At 36.1% G+C, this 22396-nt stretch overlaps 2 protein-coding genes across 3 annotated transcripts; one reads left to right on the top strand and one right to left on the bottom strand.

The window, feature by feature from the left end:
* The first annotated feature begins 272 nt into the window (after nucleotides 1-272).
* LOC109166941 (acid beta-fructofuranosidase-like) lies at nucleotides 273-5151 on the top strand. 2 transcript variants are annotated; one of them, XM_019315844.1, is made up of 7 exons: nucleotides 273-532; nucleotides 569-714; nucleotides 1516-1524; nucleotides 2522-3378; nucleotides 4146-4307; nucleotides 4428-4751; nucleotides 4901-5151. In XM_019315844.1, exons 1-7 carry the CDS (start codon nucleotides 315-317, stop codon nucleotides 5078-5080), a joined length of 1896 nt encoding a protein of 631 aa, XP_019171389.1. In that variant the 5' UTR covers nucleotides 273-314; the 3' UTR covers nucleotides 5081-5151. The 2 variants fall into 2 exon arrangements, with proteins under 2 accessions (XP_019171389.1, XP_019171388.1); XM_019315843.1 differs by having other exon boundaries at nucleotides 274-714.
* Nucleotides 5152-8847: 3696 nt separating this feature from the next.
* Nucleotides 8848-14741, bottom strand: LOC109166942 (mitochondrial Rho GTPase 1-like). Its single transcript, XM_019315845.1, has 15 exons — nucleotides 14727-14741; nucleotides 14460-14672; nucleotides 14221-14353; nucleotides 13680-13829; nucleotides 13411-13587; nucleotides 13042-13293; nucleotides 12399-12467; nucleotides 12100-12155; nucleotides 11711-11792; nucleotides 10919-11130; nucleotides 10707-10776; nucleotides 10317-10429; nucleotides 9691-9841; nucleotides 9356-9542; nucleotides 8848-9265 (listed from the first exon to the last, which is right to left on the bottom strand). The coding sequence occupies exons 2-15, from the start codon at nucleotides 14663-14665 to the stop codon at nucleotides 9192-9194; spliced, it is 1932 nt and encodes a 643-aa protein (XP_019171390.1). The 5' UTR covers nucleotides 14666-14672; nucleotides 14727-14741; the 3' UTR covers nucleotides 8848-9191.
* Nucleotides 14742-22396: the final 7655 nt, after the last annotated feature.

Here is a 22396-nt window from a genome sequence, read left to right as displayed (position 1 = left end):
ACTGAATGACCAAATTTAGAACAAAATCAATAGTCAATATACTATTTATGATCATATTTAAAGTCGATATAAAAAATTGATAAAAATCAATAACCAAAAAGATAATTATATTTATCATCTAATTAAAAGTTAAAGAATAAAAAGTGATAAATGGAAATTATGGAATATTCCTATATTAATTCAACCCCAATTCTTAATTAACTATGCTTTGACAATTATTCCCCATCATACCCCTACGTCTATATAAACGACCAGTTGTTGGGCAAAGTCTCTCATCAAAATCTAATAATAATCTCTCTTTCTCTCTGCCAGATATGGCTTCCACCGCCGGAGATCAGTCGAGCTATGTGGCCATTCCGGCCGCCCTGTACACCCCTTTGTTGCCTGAAAACACCGCCAAACGCCGGCCTTCCGCCAAGATTATCTGCTTCGCGGTGGCGGGGATGTTGGGCGTCGCATTGTTGCTGGTGGCGGTGCTGGATTATAAAACCGCCGGAATCGTCTCGGATTTGTCAATGCTACACGACGAGGTGGTTTCGCCCCCGCCGCACTCCACACTACCGGCACCGGCGGTGGCCCGTGGCGTCGCCGAAGGCGTCTCCGCCAAGTCAGCTGCTCATTTATTGCGACAATCGGCTTTCTCGTGGAGCAACCAGATGTTGGGTTGGCAAAGAACTGCCTATCACTTCCAGCCGGACAAGAATTGGATGAACGGTAAGATACTAAAATTTCCTTTAAATCTAGTCCAACCAGTCATTGCTGGAATTCAATTAGTAAATGCTCATTTTTTACCAATTATACCAAAAGCTATAACTAATAGCAAAAGAGATAATTTATTTCTTATAACACCACACATTTTCAAAATACTGGGTGCTAAACTTTACCGTATACTAATCTCCACCCAACAATTTTTCAGCCAGCTGCTAAACTTACCTTTATTAGCTTCCGTTCAACATAAAATTTTTACTATTCACTTTCGATAATACCATATAAGGGTGATTACTGTAGATGAACACCCTAAAATTGTCCTAATTAATTATATTGGCCCTGTTTGGTTAAATAGGTGTTAGCTTATAGCTGATAGCTATTAGCTGATTGTGTTAATTAGAGGGTATAAATAATTATAAATAGTTGATAACATTAGCTAATGGTAGAAAATTGTTTGGTAAATTAGTTGTTAGCTGATAGCTGTTTGGTATAATTTTTTTTTCTCAAAAAACTAATTGAAAGGTTGCTTAGAGTAGCTTTTTGAATTTTTGTCTTTTGAAATTGCAAAAACTAATTAACTAAACATTTATATTAATATTTTAACTAAATCAAACAATTAGTAGTGATTAAATAAGTCAAAATTATCTAGGCCAATTTTTTACCAAACAGGTCATTATATATTCATTAATAACTTTCGTTGAACATGGCTAATGATTGTTCTTCATGTTTTTTTTTTTTTTTTTTTTTTTTCTGTTGCTGTTTGCTGTTCTTGCTGGCATTCTTGACGTTGGAATGTGGCTGCTGCAGATCCTAATGGTAAGATCGAATTAATTAATCCAGAAATTTCTTTATAATTTTCAAGCATTTTTTTCTCTCTTGTGCTTCCAAATAATTTAAGCGATAGGCTGTCTAGGTAGATCCTTGGCCACATAGTAAACGACAAGTGTCCTAATTTAAGCTAGTAACGTAATTACATATTGGTTATTGGTTTTTGGTTATTATATGCATTTACATATATGTGGACAAGAATTGTAGCAGCTTTGTGGCAGGGTTGCACCATTCGACACTCATCAATCATAATTATATTAATACTTTAGGTACATTTGTTTGGTTTGTTTGGCGAAATAGTGTGACATTGTTTTAAAATTGTTCTTAATTTATTTTGTCATGTGATACCGTTTATTTATAATTGAAAACAATTAAATATAATAACTTTTTAAAGGAATTCTAAGGCTGATGTTAATATGTTATGTGGTAAATCAACTAATTCATGTATGTTAGTTTGGGGTAGCGAGGGAATTTACTGTTACTATTTGAACGTGTGTATTGGGTAAAATCTGCTGATGTTATGTGCTAAATTAATGGAAAACCACAATCACTATTCGAGAGTGTGCATTGGGTAAATCCTGCCTTGTGACTTTAACCAGCAAAGAACCACAAGGAAGTAAACTAGCCTAGGTAAATCCTACCTTGTAAGTTCTAATCCTAATCGGCAAAAGACCACAAGAAAGTAAATTAGCTTAAGCCTTAGGCCTTGAACTCAACAAGGAAGTAAATCAGGAGGTAAACTAGCCTAGGTAGCTGACCGACTCAAATCAAGATGGCTTGGATTTGAACTCGTGGGTATAAGTTTAATTTATATCTTTATCCATGTTGGCTAATAAGATTACGTACCCCTTCATGTATGTAGTTTGATATGTTGGATTGTTGGCCGAAATAGTGTTATTTATTGTTTGTAATTTATTTTGTCATGATTTAATATAATAATTATTTTAGCTAATTCATGTGTAATTTGTGAAAACATTAATTGTAGGTCCATTGTTGTATAAGGGATGGTACCATCTTTTCTACCAATACAATCCAGAAGGGGCCGTATGGGGTAATATTGTTTGGGGCCATGCAGTATCAAGAGACCTAATCAACTGGCGCCACCTTCCCATTGCCATGACCGCCGATCACTGGTACGACATCAACGGCGTCTGGACCGGCTCCGCCACCTTCCTCTCCGACGGCCAGCTCATCATGCTCTACACCGGCTCAACCAACGAGTCGGTCCAGGTCCAAAACCTAGCCTACCCGGCCGATCCCTCCGACCCACTCCTCCTCGAGTGGGTCAAGTACGAGGGCAATCCGGTCCTGGTCCCACCACCGGGGATCGATGACAAGGATTTCCGCGACCCCACCACCGCGTGGTCCACGTCGGAGGGCAAGTGGCGCATCACCATTGGGTCTAAGGTTAACAAGACCGGGATTTCATTGGTGTACGACACGGTGGACTTCAAAACCTACGAGCTCTTGGACGGGGCTCTTCATGGGGTTCCGGGTACGGGTATGTGGGAATGCGTGGATTTTTACCCGGTATCCAGATCCGGAGAAAACGGGCTGGACACGTCGGATCATGGGCCCGGCGTGAAACACGTGTTGAAGTCCAGCCTTGATGATGACCGGAATGACTACTATGCCCTGGGAACTTACGACGACGGCGCCGGAAAGTGGACGCCGGATAACTCCGCCATTGATGTCGGAATCGGGTTGAGATATGACTACGGAACATTCTACGCCTCCAAGACGTTTTATGACCAGGAAAAGAAGAGAAGAATTCTTTGGGGTTGGATTACTGAGACCGATAGTGAATCTTCTGATATTCAAAAGGGTTGGGCTTCGCTTCAGGTACATACATATATTATCTTATTGTTAAATTTTAAAATTACACTTTTCATCCCAATATCGGAGGGTCTAAGTTATGGTAACATATATAAAAGTTGTGTAGACCATAAAAAATATATTTGTAATATATTAAAAGTATATTATTTATATATTTAATATATATTATATAAAATAGTGTATTTTTAGTACTCAAATAATATATTTTTCCTTAATACAAAATATATTTTTAATATACTAAAAGTACATTAATTATTTGATTACTGAATATACATTATTTGATAGTATGTATACAAAATAATGTATTTTCAAATAATATAATTTATATATATAAATCATATGTTTTTTTTTATTGCGGTCCACATGCACAGATGTGTGCACCATGGTCCATGCAATAATAACGATTTATAAGTTGGGTAATTATAGGATTTGTCCATACTTGTTGGTCGTGCTCACTTTTCATCCTTAATTAAGTTTTAATTGACGTTGTAAATTTCATCATTTTTCTAATACGTGCTCATTTCTTGTCCTTAAGCTATAACAAACGTTGCAGATTAAATTTCGTCCCTAATGTTTTATTAGGAAATAAAAGACGAAATTTGCAACAAAAGTGAGCACGACTAACCATTAAAAACAAATTCTACAATTACTCAACTTAAATGACAAAAAATTTAATTTTTCCTATATATTATCTTATTGTTAAATTTCTTTATAAAAAATTAACTCTCCTAAAATGTAAATAATAATTTATATGGATGTGGACATGCTTGCAGGCCATTCCAAGAACTGTTGTGTATGACGACAAAACTGGCAGCAACCTGAAACTATGGCCAGTTGATGAAGTGGAAAAGCTGAGGACCAAAAAGGACGAATTTCAAAAGCTGGTCGTCATGCCCGGCTCCATTCTGCCATTAAACGTTAGCTCATCTGATCAGGTAACAACACACACATATATATATATATATATATATATATATATATATATATACTTCTCTTTATTACAATAATTTTCTGGAATATATAATAACGTTTTAATTTGTAAACTAATTAAACAGGTGGATATTGTGGCTGAGTTTGAAGTGGAGTCGGATGTTTTGGAGAGAATGGGAGGAAGCAACGAAACTTACTCTTGCAGTGGCCACGGCGGCGCCGCCGAGCGCGGTGCATTAGGGCCGTTCGGGCTGCTTGTTTTGACGGACAATGAATTCTCAGAGCAGACTCCCATCTATTTCTATTTGGTTAAAGACGTAAATGGAAATCTCACCACATTCTTCTGCGCCGATCACTTAAAATCCTCTCGTGCTAGCGATGTCCGGAAGCTCGTCCATGGAAGTAATGTGCCATTCTTGACCGGAGAGAAGCTCACCATGAGAATACTGGTAAGCATGCATAAGTCTACTCTCTAAAAATCAAAATATAATTTAAACATATTTGTTGAGTGAGAACAAAAATAATAAATCTAGTTTTAAAAAAAAAGTTTAATATTTAAAATTGAATAGACTAGTTTAAATAATAAATGTATGTGCAGGTTGATCATTCGATTGTGGAGAGTTTTGGTCAAGGAGGGAGGGTGTGTATAACATCAAGAGTTTACCCGACAAAGGCAATCTACGAGAATGCTAAACTCTTCTTGTTCAACAATGCTACGGAATCCTCGGTTACGGCATCGCTTAAGGTTTGGCAGATGAATTCTGCAGAGATTAATTAAACTATCCCCTGTAAATTTTGTAACAAAATTTTTATTTTTTTATTAATTTTTTTGTAATGTTTAATTTCTTATTTATTGCAATTAAATGTTTAATTTGATAATTTATAATTTGTTGAAAGTTCGGCCTACTCTAGTTCTACTTTTCGGGATGGTAACACCTTGATTATAGTAAACAAGATAATAATACATATGAAAATAAAGAAAAGAGTAGGAAAGTAAATGAGGAAAATTAAGAGAGAGAAAAATGTCAACCGTCTGTCTTTTTTCATTAATAGCTATTATATATATATATATATATATATATATATATATATATATATACCACTAATCTCAATCGTACATAAACATAAATACATCACACTACTAATCTCAACCGTACATAAATGTAAACATAAATATAAGAAAAGTGGAAAGTTGGGATAATGGCCACCAATTGTAAGTATATTTATAACACTCCCTTGGCCATTATTGACTCATACTCAAACCTCGTTAAAAATCCTTTGAGAAAAAATTAGTTAGGAAAAAGAGTACACAAAGTATGTTAGATAATGTGTTACACCAGTTGCCTCATTACTCAGTGGGAGAAAACTTAGCTAAGGGAAAAAAGAGTATAACTATAAGCCTTCAGGGCATAACCTTTAGGGTTTTCAGGTATGTATATTCAAGGGTGCCTAGACGTTGTTGCTCAAGACAACAGATTTCCAAGCCTACACATTCCAATTTTATGAACATATTTTTCGATAGTGGATGTAGGTAGGGACTTAGGGAACAAATCTGTCAGATTGTCACTAGAGCGAACCTTCTTAACTAGGATTTTATCACTCTTCTGGAGTTCATGCGGGTAAAAGAACTTAGGCGCAATGTGCTTTGTAAGGTTGCCTTTAACATATCTACTACTCATTTATGCAACACATGCAACATATGGTGGGGGCGTCAACTCCGCTCGCTATACCACACAAGCTGTGGATATGATGTATCAATGATCTCAACCATACACATTCTCGTGAAGCCTCATATAAAGCAATGATTTCCGAGTGATTAGATGAGGTAGCAACTAGGGTTTACTTAACAGACCTCCAACATATAGTTGTACCTCCACAAAGGAAAACATAACCCAGTCTGTGATTTGGCATTATGAGGATCAGACATATAGCTAGCATATGAGTAACTGACCAATGAGATGTCCTAGTTAGTTTCAAAATAAGGACCGAGGTCTTTTGTACTTTGGATATATCTAAGGATGTGTTTTATCCCCTTTCAATGTCTTAGGGTTGGGGAGACACTAAATCTAGCCAGTAGATTTACTGTGAAATCAATATCTGGTATAGTGCAGTTAGCCAGATAGAATAAGGTACCAATAACACTAAGATATGAGATTTTAGGTCCTAGCACATCCTCATCATCCCCTTTATGCCTAAATGAGTCTTTGGTGGTTCAATGAACCAAACCACCATCGGTGTATTGAGGGATGTGATTTATCCATATAAAATTTCTCCAAGAGTTTACTAGTATAATTTGACTGGTGTACAAAAATCCCATCAGGGAGATGCTCGATCTGTAGGCTGAGATAAAACTTGGTTTTTCCTAATTTTTTCATTTCGAATTCTAATTTAAAGCATGAACATGCTTCCATAAGATCCTTATGTGTCACAACAATGTTTATGTCATCAACATAGATATAAATAATGCAAAAACCATCAGATGACTTCTTAATGAAGATACAGAGACAATGCAAATATCATTGTTTACATATCTCCTTCATGGGGAATTCACTTAATCGGTTATACCACATTCTATCCGATTACTTCAAACCATACAATGATCTTTGAAGTTTGATACTATACATGTTTCGATATATTCTTTCCCTCATACTAGGATTTTGAATTCCCTCAAGTATTCTCATGTATAATATCAGCATCTAGTGACCCATATAGATAAGCAGTCACTACATCCATCAACTGCATATCTAAATTCAATTTTACTGCCAATGAGATTAAATAGTGGAATGATGTGTCATCAATAATATAAGAATATGTATGCTCAAAATCAATTCTGATATCTGCGTAAACCTTTGAGCAACCAACCTCGCTTTATGTCTAACCACCTCATTGTGTTCGTTCCTCTTTCGTACAAACACCCACTTGAATCCTACTGGGATCACACCCTGAGCACGATGAGACCAAAAACAGTTCTTTTATTAAGCGAGTTAAGCTCTGTCTCAATTGCCTATTTTCACTTTAACTAGTTAGAGCACTTCTAGCACTCTATTATTGATTTTGGTTCTGGATACAGATTATCACGTGATACATTATAGGCAATCGCGCACACAAATGTGTCGTCTACAACTGTTAAATCTTTGTTATAAGTTTCTCTTGTATTAACAAACTGGCAATTTATATATTTACATAAACCAGATCATTGTCATTTCGCACAATATTCTGATCTGGACGTTCCGCATCCCGTCAGTATTAATATTACATGGAGCACGTTCAGGTTCACTTGGTTCTCCGTCTTTAGAATCGTTAAAATCTTCTGGAGTGAGAGATATTTTACCAACTCTAATTTTTCACTTATTTAAACCTTTTACACCAACTAGTCTCCCACGCTTCTGGTGATAGAGAGTGTTAGCTTGCATACTCGGTCCCTCAGGAAAATCTACTCTCGAAGGAGTTTTCTCATTAGGAATATGGGACCTAGTCACCCCTCTACAATCAGTGAAAGAATCCTTGCTAAATTAATAATTTTATGACGCAGTCAACATACCTCAGAGTAAACTAATTCATTGTCATGAACTCTAAGTATTTAATGATTGAGGGAGATTCATAACCAACACAAATACCTAGCTTTCGTTGTTAGCCCATAGAGGTATGATGTGTAGGTGATATAGGGGTGTAAACAACGCAGCCAAAAATACGCGAATGGTAAATGTTTGGTTCTATGCCACGTACTAGTTGTAAGGGAAATACTCATGATATGCAGTGGGTCAAAGTTGAATTAAAGCTGCAACATGCAATACTACATGCCCCCAACAAGAAACTGGTAAGATGAATTTCTGTAATAATGGTCTAGCAATCAATTTAATACGCTTAATCAAAGTTTCGACTAAACGATTCTGAGTATGGAGATAAGGTACATGATACTCCACTTTGATGCCCAAAGCCATACAATAATCATCGAAAACAGTCAATCTAAATTCCACAACATTATTCATTCTTATGGATTCAATTAGATAATTGGGAAACTGGCATTTAATTCAATAATTTTTGCAATAAATTTAACAAAAGCTTTGTTCCTTGTGGACAACAAACTAACACGAGTTCAACGAGTTGAGGCATCAATAAGAGCTAGAAGTATCTAAATGGTCCAAACAGTGGATTAACACCCCCATATTTATAAAACCAGAATATTTAGTAAAAAGTCATTTATTTACTTTAAAATAGAGTTCAAATGCGGAAGCAAAAATAAAACCCGAAACAAAATGGATGTTACCGCCACGTCTGGGCAACCAGCTAGGCCCAGCTTCCAAAAGATGCAATCTCAATGAAATTTAACCCTAACCAACAAAGAACCAAAAGAAGGTAAACCAATCTAAGTTGCTCATAACTAACCAAATCAAACTAAGGACAATAGACAACTCACAAGTGAAGTCAAACTTGAAACCTTGTAATTACCAAGCCAACAGTCTTTTAGACTATTATTTGTGTTACAAAATTCTCTTATACAAAGCAATGGGAAGAAATGAACAAAATTATACAGATACGTAAACGTATAGGAATGTACAATTTTATACCACCATGTAACAGCAATTTAATTACTTATACTGTAGAAAATAGAGTGTTTTCTACAGGAAGTGGAGATTATCACAACAAAAATGGGGCTCAAAGTGTAACTTTGTATGCTTGAATCCCACCATACCATCAGATTTACCAAAAAGAAATAAAATAAAATAATAGAGGTGGAAATACATGCTTTGAATCAAATTTCAAGCAAAATTCAAAGTTTAACCTTGTCCAAGACAAAATTGGTATATACAAAGAATGTGTAGAAGACTATCAATTGCAGAGCAACCATTGTTATTGACCAGCAGCAAACAATTGATAAAGGATTTTACCTAACCGGAGGTGTTCTTCCTTGCAATGTAAGAGCGATATGTGGCCATTCCAACTATACCTATAGCAGCCGCAACTGATATTTGAATTGAGAGTCAGGGATTTGAATGAAAAATGAGAAGCGAGTGATCCTAATGAGCATCTGTTGAATAGTAATTCAAGATACCTGAGGCAACCATCAGAGAGCGATTAATAAGCTGGTGATACCGCTTCTGCTTGCGACCAACTTCAGTTTCGGGGACGCTCAAATGAGGGTGTTCGGCTGCATTCACAATTCGACTGAACACACTGTTCAGATCCCTCTCCTTCACACTAATGTGAATAGGTGAATCAATCCCAAAATACTGGCATATCTGTAGCAATTCAACAAAGCAAATCGCACATCTTGATTAGGATTAGGAAGCAATTCTTTTGACATCTTTACACAGAATATTAATGGTCAATGTGGTACAGGGATGATACAGAATAAATTAAAGCGGAACCAAGAACAAAAGATGCTACCTTTGTAGAATCTTTTATTGCCATCGGATATGAATCTAAATCATCCTTAGCAGCAATAAACAGACACGGCACACTTAAACCGGTAACTTCCCCTTGCCTTGCTACATCCATGAGCAATTCTGAATTTCTTTTTAGAGAATATTCATCTGAGCTGAAGATTAGAGAAATGAATAATGTGAAAAATGCCAGGCATATCAGGCTAAGAACAAGGAAAGATTAGCAGAAAGTGCTGAAGCTGTATATTAAAGGGGAAGGCCCAACTAAAATACTGTTGGTTGCAGATGTGGGGTCTGGAGAAGCAAGATGGAAAATCAAGCTTCAAAGAACCAAAAGTACTGCAATGGAGTTGCAGTCTTGAAAATGATGAAATGATCCAATAAGTTTGGTTATACAATCCAGTAGGAAATCAGACATCACAAAGTTAGATGCTTTTTACCATTTGTACATATATTTGGTCTAGCATTGAGTAGTATGTTTTAATTTACCGAAAATGAGACATAGTAGATTGAAACTTTCAACTGCTTTCACAAAAAAAATGATATATCGTCAAATTTCATCCAAGTGCAAACTGACGTGAATCTGCCCACATGTGATTAGTTATGATAAAAATAACTTTTTATACCAACCTGTCATATACAAACACTGCTATGTCACAACTTGCCAAAGACTCCTTAGTATATAATAATTTTTTTATTCCATCTTCTGGAATCTCCCGAAGGACAAGCGTTTTCTTAATACCCTGCAGAAAGGGTAAATCATTCATCATAGCAATGTTATTTAAATTTCAATGAACTAGATAATGTGGTGTTTCACAGATGCAGTACATAATCACATAGGACGTGTATACATGCACCATATACGATGGCATGGATCAGAAACACTCCTTATAAAAGATTCATTCAAGGAATTCTTTATTCTGAATGAATTGTGTAATGCATGTGCACAACTGTGTGAATGTAAAGGATAGATTACAAAATTTGTTTGGAGTCAAATTATGTTACACTTGGAGAACTTACCCCAGGACAGTCAACAGCATTGACAACATACCGCTCTTCACTCGCAGGTACATAATCATCAGTGAAGGGCCTGTACTTGATAACATCAACAAAATTTAAAACACAAATTTGATCTTAATGATATGCCTTATGGATAAATCAGTAGGTTTGAGAGAGAATGACAAGAACATCCAAAGAAAAGAATTTATTTAGTTATAGGTCCATTTGTGCACCTTCCCAAAAATGACTTCAGTAAGGAAGACTTTCCAGCATATTTAGGTCCAAACACAAAGCATTGATAAACATTTCTATCTGACTGCTGTTTCTTACGGTCTACTGATCTGCGCCTAGTAACACGGAGTGCAGATGCTGCATCACAGTTATACCCGATATATGTTAAGTTGGCCAAACTTTGTGATGGCTCCAGTAATGTCATAAGAGCCCACTGCAATAAATATAAGCGAGATAAGATTCCTGAATATTAGTAGGAAAATGCCCAAATAAAATGAAGACAAAGCCAAAAATAAAACACCATATATAAACTAGCACAGATTTTACATTTACTACACAATTAATTGTTGCAAATATTGACATGTAGAGCAGGAAGATTTTAATGCTTGTCCAATTTGTCAGTTCTTCAAAACACTTGGTAAATAGCAAAGATGAAAAAGAAAACTAATTAAAATTCTCAATGGTCTATATCCAAAAAAAAAAAAAAAGAAAGGGATGTTGCATCAGTGAAAGTGTGAAACTATCCAATCACTCCATACATTCTATGAAACAACTATGTATTGCATGAGGTTCTTAAAAATAAAAAATAAAAATAAAAAAAAAACTAAACCAAAGTTACTGAACTTGACAAAAAGAAGTAATGATGAATAGACAGAAGAGACTCAGATCCAACATGAATGAAATAAAATAAAATGTTTAATAAGCCTTAGCTTATTATTACAGTATCACACAGAGAGGAAAGGGCTTTGCACAGCATCGAAAGGGAAGAAGAGATGGGTTTCAGTCATCCAAACCTCAGACAAGAATGCAGAAAGTGATAAACCCCCTAATGGAGTTCTTTCAACAGCCTCCTTGTAGGGAGCTTCTTCCCAGGGACTGAAATATTAAACATTAAAGCCATATCAGAAAGGTGTTAGAGGAAAAGGATGGGAAAGACTGAACTGGTGTTTATTTGCAATACCCACACACAGATTATCAATTTTAATCACTATCTTCTTCACAAGGTATAGCTATGAAGGCATGTAATATTATTCACAAAGATGACTAATCAAGCTATTTCATTATAAGCTTTGCAGCACTTTTGCTAGGAAATGGAATAAAAGTTAAGGGGGTATCCATGTACACCATTATCAAAGAGGTGAATAGCAAAATTGTAATCATGCCACAAGTGAAGGATTCCTACCTTTCTGGTGCAGTACTAAATAGATCATCAAGCTCAGAATTCCGAAGAACTCCATCCTGACAAGCATAGAGATACACAAATTTAGGAATATTCCAAAAGTCATAACTAGGAATTGAAGGAAACATTTATGATGACAAACATATTATGTTTAGGAGGTTTTTTTTTTTAAAAAGAAAAAAAAAAGTTTAACATACAATGAACAAATTTAAGACCCACAAATCATATCACTGGAATAAAAGCAATCCCCTTCCACTGAATAGTAGAATGGAAATATAACAAAGAAAAGACAGAATACATACTTTATCATCATCAAATGTACTAAAGATCCCCTTCAAGAACTCAACAGCTTCACTAGTCAATTCCATGCTCTGCAAGAAGGCAAGAACACAATCAGAAAGAACTGGACAAATGTGAAAAATACATCAATAAATGTCAAAATGTGTTTGTGCATGAATAATGCAAAGTTGTCGACAGAATGAATTGTAAAAATATGATGAGGATTATCAAATTGAGAGCTGCAGATGTATAGATAACACTGGTGTCCATAAATGAAAACATTTCATACCCAAATGATTTGACTTCAAGGAGTCAAGGTCACATATGTCCCTCACTGGTCAAGATGAATTAGCAGTTCAACTTACAATGCAATTAATTAATGAATGTTGGTGTAAACTCAGTCAAGATAATTTCTGCAAATAATGGCTAAATGAATAATAAACATATCTCTCCAAGTTTACTCTTGGAACCTTCAAAAAAATTAATTCATATTTAGGGCTATTTATCATCTCTCCAACCCAATTAAACAAGGGAACCCACTCCCCCCAGCTAAACACAAAAATTTGATATGTTGAAAAAAAGATATAAAGAATTAAGTCAGACCAAGCAAAAACTTCTTCTGATAGCATACAAGAAATAAACTAACTGGTTGAGGAAAAGACTCACCTGATCTAGAGCCTTTTTGAATGGAATAGACAAGTAATCATCCCTCAGTTTAATTTCATCATTATACCCAAATTTCCTTAAGACAGTCCAGGTTGTCTCAAGTCGACCTTTTTCTATAAAAAGAGAATGAAGGAAAAGAAACCCAGACAAAGTAAGCCCAAGGTCATTGACACCTGCTGGTAGCTTCTCCTGTACTACCCGTTTAACTCCTACTATTTCAGCTGGCTGAAGCGCTGCATTGAAACATTTGACCTGTCCATGAAGATGGTTCAAAATAAGAGAGAGCACAGTGCCAGAGAACTATAACATTTCATAATAAAAATTATACCATACTTCAGCAAATTAAACGACACTAGAGCAAAGAATGACCTGAAAGTCATTAAGCTCTTCATCATTGAGAGCACCATCCTCATCATGATCACAAAGGCTAAATATCCTTTTTAAAGCCCTCACACAACGAGGTTTAAGAGCCCGGGCTTCATGATCAAAGAGTGGAGCTGTTGGATGAAGTACTGCCTTTTGTGCATAATAGAATACTTCAGGTACCTATGAAGAATAATGGAAACACAATTCACAGCCAAATACTAAACAAGCATGCAAGATGAAACACAAAGCAATAAAACTTCATGGTGACAGACCTGAACCAAATTAGCTGCAGAGCATTCTATGCAAGTCTCAATCTCCCGAAACTGCTGCATGATAGGAGCCATCACCTGCTCTAGGATCATATGATGCTCCTCATCTTGCTTATCTAGCTTGCATCCAACAACAATGACTGGTGCCTTGATCTATCCCTTGTTAATAAAATTGCAGTCAAATCAGTACATTAAATATGAGGAGAAAAAACACACAAACCACACTGCCAATACTAAAAGAAGGCTGGGCATTTCCTTCAAAGCCAACAGAAAGTTAGTAATGGAGTGTTTCATTATTTCATTCCAATGGTATTTGATTTCTAATCTGGAGTCATTAAACGCCACCAAACAAACATCTCTAGAACTTCAATTCCAATTACTTGCCTCTAAACTGAGCAGATTGAATCATAGGAAATGAGTGAAAATAGAACAGGAAAACATTATTTGAATGATTAGTTTTTTTTTTTTTGAAGCATAAAAATAGTATTATTCCGTGAACGAAGAAGATGCATCAAATTGATAAATAAATAATAAATAAATAAACCTCCAGCCGACGAAATTCGTGAAGCCAGAAAGTGCTTAAGCGATTCAGAGTGGCATGTTGATCGCACGCATAGGTCAACACTACTGAATCCGCCCGCTTCAATTCTTCGGCGAGCTTACCTCTGCTCTCCAAACTAGATCGCACGTGACATTCAAAATTATAATTAATTAATTATTATAATCAGAAAGGCAAAGTAAGCAGAAGCAGTATCCGAACGAAACGACCGTATTTGAACGAACCTCGATGATGTATCAATTATTGTGACGGGAACGTTCTCCGGATAGAGATCAGCGGGGAGGCGAGTGGGAGGAAGCACCGACGGGAGATCCTCCGGGAAGGACTCGGAAGCGGCCGCAGCGATGAGGCTGGACTTGCCGGTTGCGCGGTCGCCAACGACCACCACTCGGACGTTGGTGCGGCCGCCGGATGTTGAAGTGCCTGGCATTGGATCGACGCTGGCGCTGTCTCGGAGAGCAGTTCGTAGCACGGCCACGCGTAAGCGTGAAGAGAAATGGATTCGCTGCAATGAGTGCTGAAACGAGCTTGGTAGTGCCTATTTTTCTTTTCTGTTCCTTTTTTTAAGGTTTCATTTTCTCCAATACAATTATGTCGTAATGGGCAGTTTTTAGAGTATTTTCAGTGACATCATTATTCCATATTTATCTATCTCCAATGCATTTATTTTCCTATGTAAATGTAAATATCATTCAATTAAATACTTTTGAACAATTACCATTAATTTTTTTATTTTTTTTATATTACAAGGAAGGGGATACCCACATACATAATTTACGTCTATTATGAGGCTCGAACCTCAAATCTCCCACACAAGGGACCAACCGGATATCATTATATATATATATATATATATATATATATATATATATATATATAGGAAGGTTCATGTGCGGCGATGTCCTTAGGTGCGGCGGTGCAGCGTCACCAATAGTTCAACAAATATACACCATTAACGTTAGGAAAATGCACCACAAAAACACATACAAATTAGGTACGCATCACCAAAAACACACCATTAGGTGTGAGTAAAAACACCATACATTGTTCAGAAATACATCATTGGGGTGTGGTGAGTTATATGGTGTATTTTTTGCATATGTTGTGTATTTTTTGTATTTTTGTTGCATTTCATTGTGGTGTGTTTCCCTTACACTGTTGGTGCATGTTGTTAACACTGTTGGTGTATTATGAAATTCCGCCGCACGGGAAGACTCCGCCGCATTCAGAGACAGAGCCAAAGGGGGGGCAAGGGCACCTGCCCCCCCTCACCGCACCCCACCCCACCCCTACCCTACCCTATATTGTATATAATATGTATATATAGTACGTTATTTATATCTAAAAACATAATAAGTGTCAATACAAGTTATGTCCTTGATTTTTGTCCCTTTTTTATATGCTAATAAATATATATATTTGGCTTTAATTGTTGTACATTCATTTGCATTGGACAAAATCACCCTTACACCGTTATAACACCGTTAGTTTTTAATATATCTACCAATCTTACCATACACCTACATCTATGATATCTTTTTCCTATTTTTAATTATCATTTTATTAAAATTATCATATAGCAATTAATTTAATTATAAATTATATTTTAATTAAATATTTATATGAATGTTAAATTATGTGTGTGTGTGTGTGTGTGTGTGTGTGTGTGTGTATATATATATATATATATATATATATATATATATATATATATATATATAATATGATAATTCAAAAGTATCATCACTTTAAGAAATTGCAAAACATAATTTTAACTAATTTTTAAAATTTTGTTACTTACAAATATTTTAATATTGGGCATAAGTTTTCGCTCATTGCGCGTACAAAATGCTAGTTAGTATTATAAAACAGAATATGTAAACAAAAGCTTTGGTAGGCAAGGTGGTAGGAAATGTGTATGGGTTTCAAAATAGCTTGGGTTCAAGTTCCTGCATGGACAATGTTACAATCTTCTTCACATCTTTGCTTGCTACAATTAAATTTTGACATGATATATATAACTTTCTTTTATATTAATAATGAGATGTCTTTTTATTTTATATTAATAATAATGAGATGTATATATAACTTTCTTTATATTAATAATGAGATATATATATATAACTTTCTTTATATTAATAATGGAATGTATAATTTATAATGTGTTTTATATTCGAATTATTTTATCAAATTAATTATGTTTCATATTTTGTTATAAATATTTTTATAAAGTTTTAATATGTTTTATTTTTCGCTATATCCAACAATATTTATTGTTATACTTGTTTAAGTGTTTCATTTTTTTTCAAACTTTCTCTTTTATTTTAATGTTTTCCCCTCACTGAAAAAAATTTCTGAATCCGCCATTGAATCCATCCCTACTTCTTTGCCCCCCCTCAACATATTTTCTGGCTCCGTCCCTGGCCGCATTTGAACTTTCTTTATATATATATATATATATATATATATATATATATATATATATATATATATATATATATATATATATATATATATATATATATCCAGTGAGAATATGTGCTTAGGTGAGAACGTGAGAACACATCATGTGAATCCATCTAATTTTTTTAATGGTCTAGATTAGATTAAGTGTGTGCGAACGTGCATTAAATGTGTGCAAACACACTAAATCGCGTTTGCACACATTTAATACGCGTTCGCACACACTTAATCTAATCTAGACCATTAAAAAATATTAGATGGATGCACATGATGTGTTCTCACGTTCTCACCTAAGAACATGTTCTCATATGATCTTAAATATATATATATATATATATATATATATATATATATATATATATATATATATATATATATATATATATATATATATATATATATATATATATATATATATATATATATATCCTTTATTATATTATTATTTTCTTCCCTTAAATAATTCTCCGTTAGCATAAAGTTTAGTAACGGAAATATTCCATTAACTATTTATTATTATGCTTAACTTACTCATTAGTTTCTATAAGAAAGGTTTTATGTTTGAACCTCATCCCAATCAGAGTTGGCATAATTGTTAAATATATGTTAAAATATACGGAGTATTAAAAAAATAAATACAATATAAAATTAAAAAATAAATACAATATAAAATTTAACATAAACTTTGGTCAAATAATTAGCCCGACTAAATACAAAACATTCAAAGTTGAGCATCCAAGATTATAAATCATGAACTTTGAAAATCATTTTCTTGCATTTAAAAAAAAAAACAAATTTAGGTTAAGATTTTTTTTTTCCGTTTAATTAATATTCGTTTGCTTATTTAGAACAAAACTCAATATTTCAATTATGTGTTTCGCATTATTGGAATGATTTAGGTCATTATGGTAATACTATTTTTTTTTGTATGTCTTTTTATAACGGTACAATTGTACATTACTTTACAAATATTATATTATTATTTTTTTATAGAACAAAATGGTTTAACATCATTGTCAGACCGGTTGACCTATTTACAAAGTTGTTGATCAGAAATACAATTACACCTGGACCCTAAAACGATAGGACAATTTTCCAAAGAATTGACAATGTTACATCTCACTGGCTCAAATTGAACAAGTTTACACATCATTCTTAGAATTTTATCAATGTATGAAAGCTTCTAAAGAAATTTGTATGTTAACTTTTAGTATATCATTATAACAATATCTATTGTAATAATATATTTTGAATTATTTATTATCATCATCTATTGACATCAATTTTCATTACCAAACTCGCAAAACAATTTGTTTCAACATATTTTTGGTTTGGGTGAAACTGAAAAGCAGGTCTGGGAATTCTTTTCAAGATCTATGAGATTGGGAATTCAGGTTAGGAGTGAGAGGCACGTTTGCTATAAGTGGTGGATGGCTAAGATTAAAAACAGAATGTTGAAATTTATATCTGAGAGGCTGCCAGTGCTCATCCTTTGGGAGTTATGGGTAAACTACACACATTGCAAATATGGTGGAGGTAAACCATTTGTCTCAAGGATCATCTACAAGGTCACAAGAGATATGGCTGATTGCATCCCAGGGAAATGGCTTACATGGGATCCCCTTTCCACTAAATTGGGGTCTGATCTTAAGGAAAGCTGAGAGCTTTGGGTGTGTAAGAATAACACAGAGAGCAGGTTGGTGCAGACTACCAGCTGGTGGAATTAAAATAAATTGGGCAGTGTGAAGTGACAAACAGAGTTGTGCATACTTCATTAGGAACTCTAGAGCAATGTTTTGTGGAGCTGGAGTATATTCAATTTCTGAGAGCAGGGATATAAGAGGCAGGATTGAACTAATGATACAAGACTGCTGGGCCTGGTGCAGAAGAAAGAAAATCACTAGGGTGTGTTTTAAGTATGATGATTGGCAAGATATGGATTTGAGTTGCATCTCTGACCTGCCCCCTAGGGTTACTATGAGCAAGTGTGTGAAAAGAGTGAGCTGTGTAGCCTCTTGCTTAGTTAGGATGTGTGCTGGGCAACAGGTGGTCTTCTTAAAAAGGGAGGGATTGCCAAGAGGGCTAGGCAGAGTCCTGGTTCTTGAGGGAATCCCTCACTTTGTTTTCTTCCCTGGTGCTGACACTGTGTGTTGATCCCTTTCTGTCTGCCTCATGAAGGACTTCTGAGGGAAAACAGACTGGTGTGCTAAGTCCAAGGGTGTTATCCCCAAAAGGGATGATAGCTTGCCTTGGCATTTGGAAAATCCGAGTGAAGGAGGAATAAGGAAGGGGTGAAAGGTTGTTGGTTGGACTAATGGTGATGAAAACTGATATAAATGGGGGTATAAGGAAGGTGAATAATGATGCTAACATTCTTTTTGCAAGTCTTAGAGAGTGTCAGCTGAGGATCTCTGCAAGTGCTGCAGATGTGAGGCTGATGGCATTTTTTGAAGCAATATGGGAGTTAATTTACCCAATGATAGGCTGACTACCTAGGCAGCCTTAAGGGTCTACAGGCTGGTTGGGACTGGCACCAGAGATGAAGCTATATTGGCTGATCTGCTGTGCAGATTTTGGTCGGCAGATCTGCAGCTTTGGCTGTGGAAATGAAGCCTTTGCTTATTTGTTTAATTGCAGGTACCCTACAATGGAGGCACCAGGAAGCTTGAAGTTGAAGATGTAGATGTAGCTAATCTGCATCAATTTTTATAATTAGTACAGATTGAGAGTATTGTTACATTTGCTTATGGCTTTAGCTGGTTTTGTTGCATATAGGGTCTGGGGAGGCTTGCTTATCAAAGAATAGACTCTCATTGGGGTTGCTCATCTTAATCTTTTAATGTCTTGTGTTGGTTTGGTGCAGCTAGATTGAACTCCAAGTATGGCATACACTCTGAGTTGGGAGTGCCTGGGATGGTGGGATTCTTAGGAATATCAAAAGAAAAGTTCTATTTGTGGATGATTGGTGAATTGGAGGTATGTCAAAAAAAAAAAAAAAAGAATGAATGAAAGAAAGAAAAAAGGGGAATTGGGTGAGTGATGGGTGAGACCATTGCTTAGATCGGAATCTTAAAGTCCCTCCAGGACAAATCATAGTACGTTATGCCGAGGGGGGGGGGGGGGGTTGATCTTTGGCCTAAGGGTGGTAGGGTAGGGAGCCATTGCTCACATTGGGGCTCTCAAAGCCCTCCCAGGTTAAAACATAGTGCGCTATGCCGTGGGGGGGGGGGGGGGGGTGAGCCTTGGGTGTGAGGGTGGAAGGTGGTGAGTGCCATTGCTTAAGTTGGGTCCCTTAAGTCCCCCTGGGTCTAGAACACAGTACGCTGTGCCGGTGGGGATGAGGCTTGAGCTTAAGGGTGGCTTTGAGGGTAGTTGGAATCCTTCTTGAAAGGGCATCGGTCCCATCCCTTGTGTGGGATGGGGAGCTGAATCTTGGCCTTTGGTTTGTGAAAGTTTGGATGAATTTGAAGAAAAAGGGGGGGGGGGGGGGGGGGGGGGAACACCTTGGAGAGCATTCTCTTGATGAGTTTGAGCCTTGCTTGGCCTATGCATATGTAATATTTACCTTTGTATATAGCTTTTAGCCTTGAGCATCTTTATTTGGGGGTGGTCTGTGACACTCTGTAAATCCAAAATCTAATCAAGGATTAATTAGAGAATTAATCTTAGTCTCTTGGTTAATTTATTCCTAAAAATCCTGAAATTCAATAGTCGAGGGACTATATTTTGACTAGTCACTTAAGTCAAAGGGGTTGTACCTTGTGCTTCTTGAGTTGTGCCCTTTTTCCCTTGTATTTCCAACTTTAGTAAGGGTATGGATGTCTTTCTACCTAAAGTTTGTGGTTCAAGCTAACCTAGCAACACTCCTTCATTTCATTCACTCTACAATCTAAACACAAAAATCTATAGCTTCTCTCTAAAAAGGTGTAGATTCTTCTCCAAGCTAGAATTTGGGCATCCCAAATCTTGCAAGTTGTCTCCCAAGATTCCTACTTTCTTCATCTTGAGCATAGGGGAGGGTAAGATCCTTAGTCTTTTGGTGTTTTTAACCTCCTTTTAGGTATCTTTTTCTAAAGATAGAATCTTTGTTGTCTTTTGGTTTGTGCATGAAGTTGGTGTGGAAGATGAGTTTTAGGAAATGCTTTCTAAGGGTGATAAGAGGAAGTTATTAGGCTACAAAGGTAACCCATGCTTTACAAAACCTATTTTCTTACTTACATGATGATTTTTGGCTTCTAATTCTGATTCTTGTGTTGATTTGTGAGATTTGATGCATTATCTTGTGGTGGTGCATGTTTAGAGCTTGTTCTTAGGGTTCTTGAATGTCATTGCTTGGCTATTTCTTGGGTTCAAGTTATATTGTTGTTTTGTGTGAGATTTTGAGTGTTTTGGACTTAAATTTGGACTTGTTATTGAAAATCCCCGAAGGGATTATTTTGGTGTACAGGGTGTACCCGCGAGCGGAACGGCAAGGGCTTACCCGCCGCCCCACCCGCGGGGTACATGGTGCCTCGTGGGTTGGTACCCGCGGGCGGAACCGCGGGTGGTTGTCCACCCGTGGCCCCACCCACGGGGAACACTGTTGGACGATGGTGGGGATTTCTTCCCCGTGATTCTTTTGACTCGGTATTGATGTTTTGACTTCCCGATGTTGTTTTATTGGGCCATTTGTGAGTTTTCTTGATGTTTTGTATGTCTAGAACGGTATGTTAGGAATCCATGTAGGATTTGGTGTCTTGAATCGTGCTAAGGGTCCGACTTCGTGATTCGTTGGACTATTGTGAGTCTTGAATGTTCTATGGAACTACTTTTGGTTTACCCGTTTGATAAGCATGCTAGTTTGATGTTGAAATGCTAGTATGTACGGTTTGTTCTTTCTTATTGGGATTGGCAACTTGTGTTGACCATCGTTTGGTGTTGGATTGTGATCCTTCATTGTTGAGTATGGTTTCATGTCTTTGTTGTGATCCATTGATTGATTCCTATGATATGAACGTATGTAATTGTTGTACCCTTTGATTAATACTTGATTAAGGTTATATTGGAGCCTTAGTCTTCTTGGTAATGATGATGACTTGTGTGATTATGATTGAGATTGGTGGTTTGTTACTTGAGCTTTGCTCACGAGATTGGCGGTTTTGTGATATGATATTTAATGGTACCCTCGTGTACTGAGAGTTCGGCGGTGAATAGGAGTGTAGGTGGGGGGACGACGGTCCCCAGAGGCATATGGTTGGACTCAGAAGTACAAGGGTTACTTGGAGGTAATGGTTGGAACTGAAATAAGGCCGGGGGTAGCCATAAGGTTGGAACAGGGCATAAGGTTGGAACTATGAAACTTGTAACATGTAGTTGTCACTTTGGCATGTAGTTGCCGTTGTGTGAATGTGTATTCTTTGCTAATGAGCATGTCTTGATGTATTCTACTTTGTGATCAGTAGAATGCATCTTGAGTTGTATTGTCTTTCATGATTCTTGTCTTGTTATTGTTGAAATGATGGTGATTCCTTTTCCTTTTGAGAGTGTGAATGAGTCCTTGAAGTTTACTTCTCTCTATGGTTTTTGAAATGATATATACTCTATTCCGTTCCAAAATGGTTTTGACTTATACTTATCTATATATGCTATTTAACGCGTATTGATGGGTTACCAGCAATGTTCGTTGACCGGGTGTTATCCCCATGTTTTTTCCTTATTC

The sequence above is a fragment of the Ipomoea nil genome, unplaced genomic scaffold (genome assembly GCF_001879475.1).
Source record: "Ipomoea nil cultivar Tokyo-kokei standard unplaced genomic scaffold, Asagao_1.1 scaffold3130, whole genome shotgun sequence".
Classification (NCBI taxonomy): domain Eukaryota; kingdom Viridiplantae; phylum Streptophyta; class Magnoliopsida; order Solanales; family Convolvulaceae; genus Ipomoea; species Ipomoea nil.
Note: the sequence above shows the minus strand (reverse complement) of the source record. Positions and strands in the feature narration are given on the sequence as shown.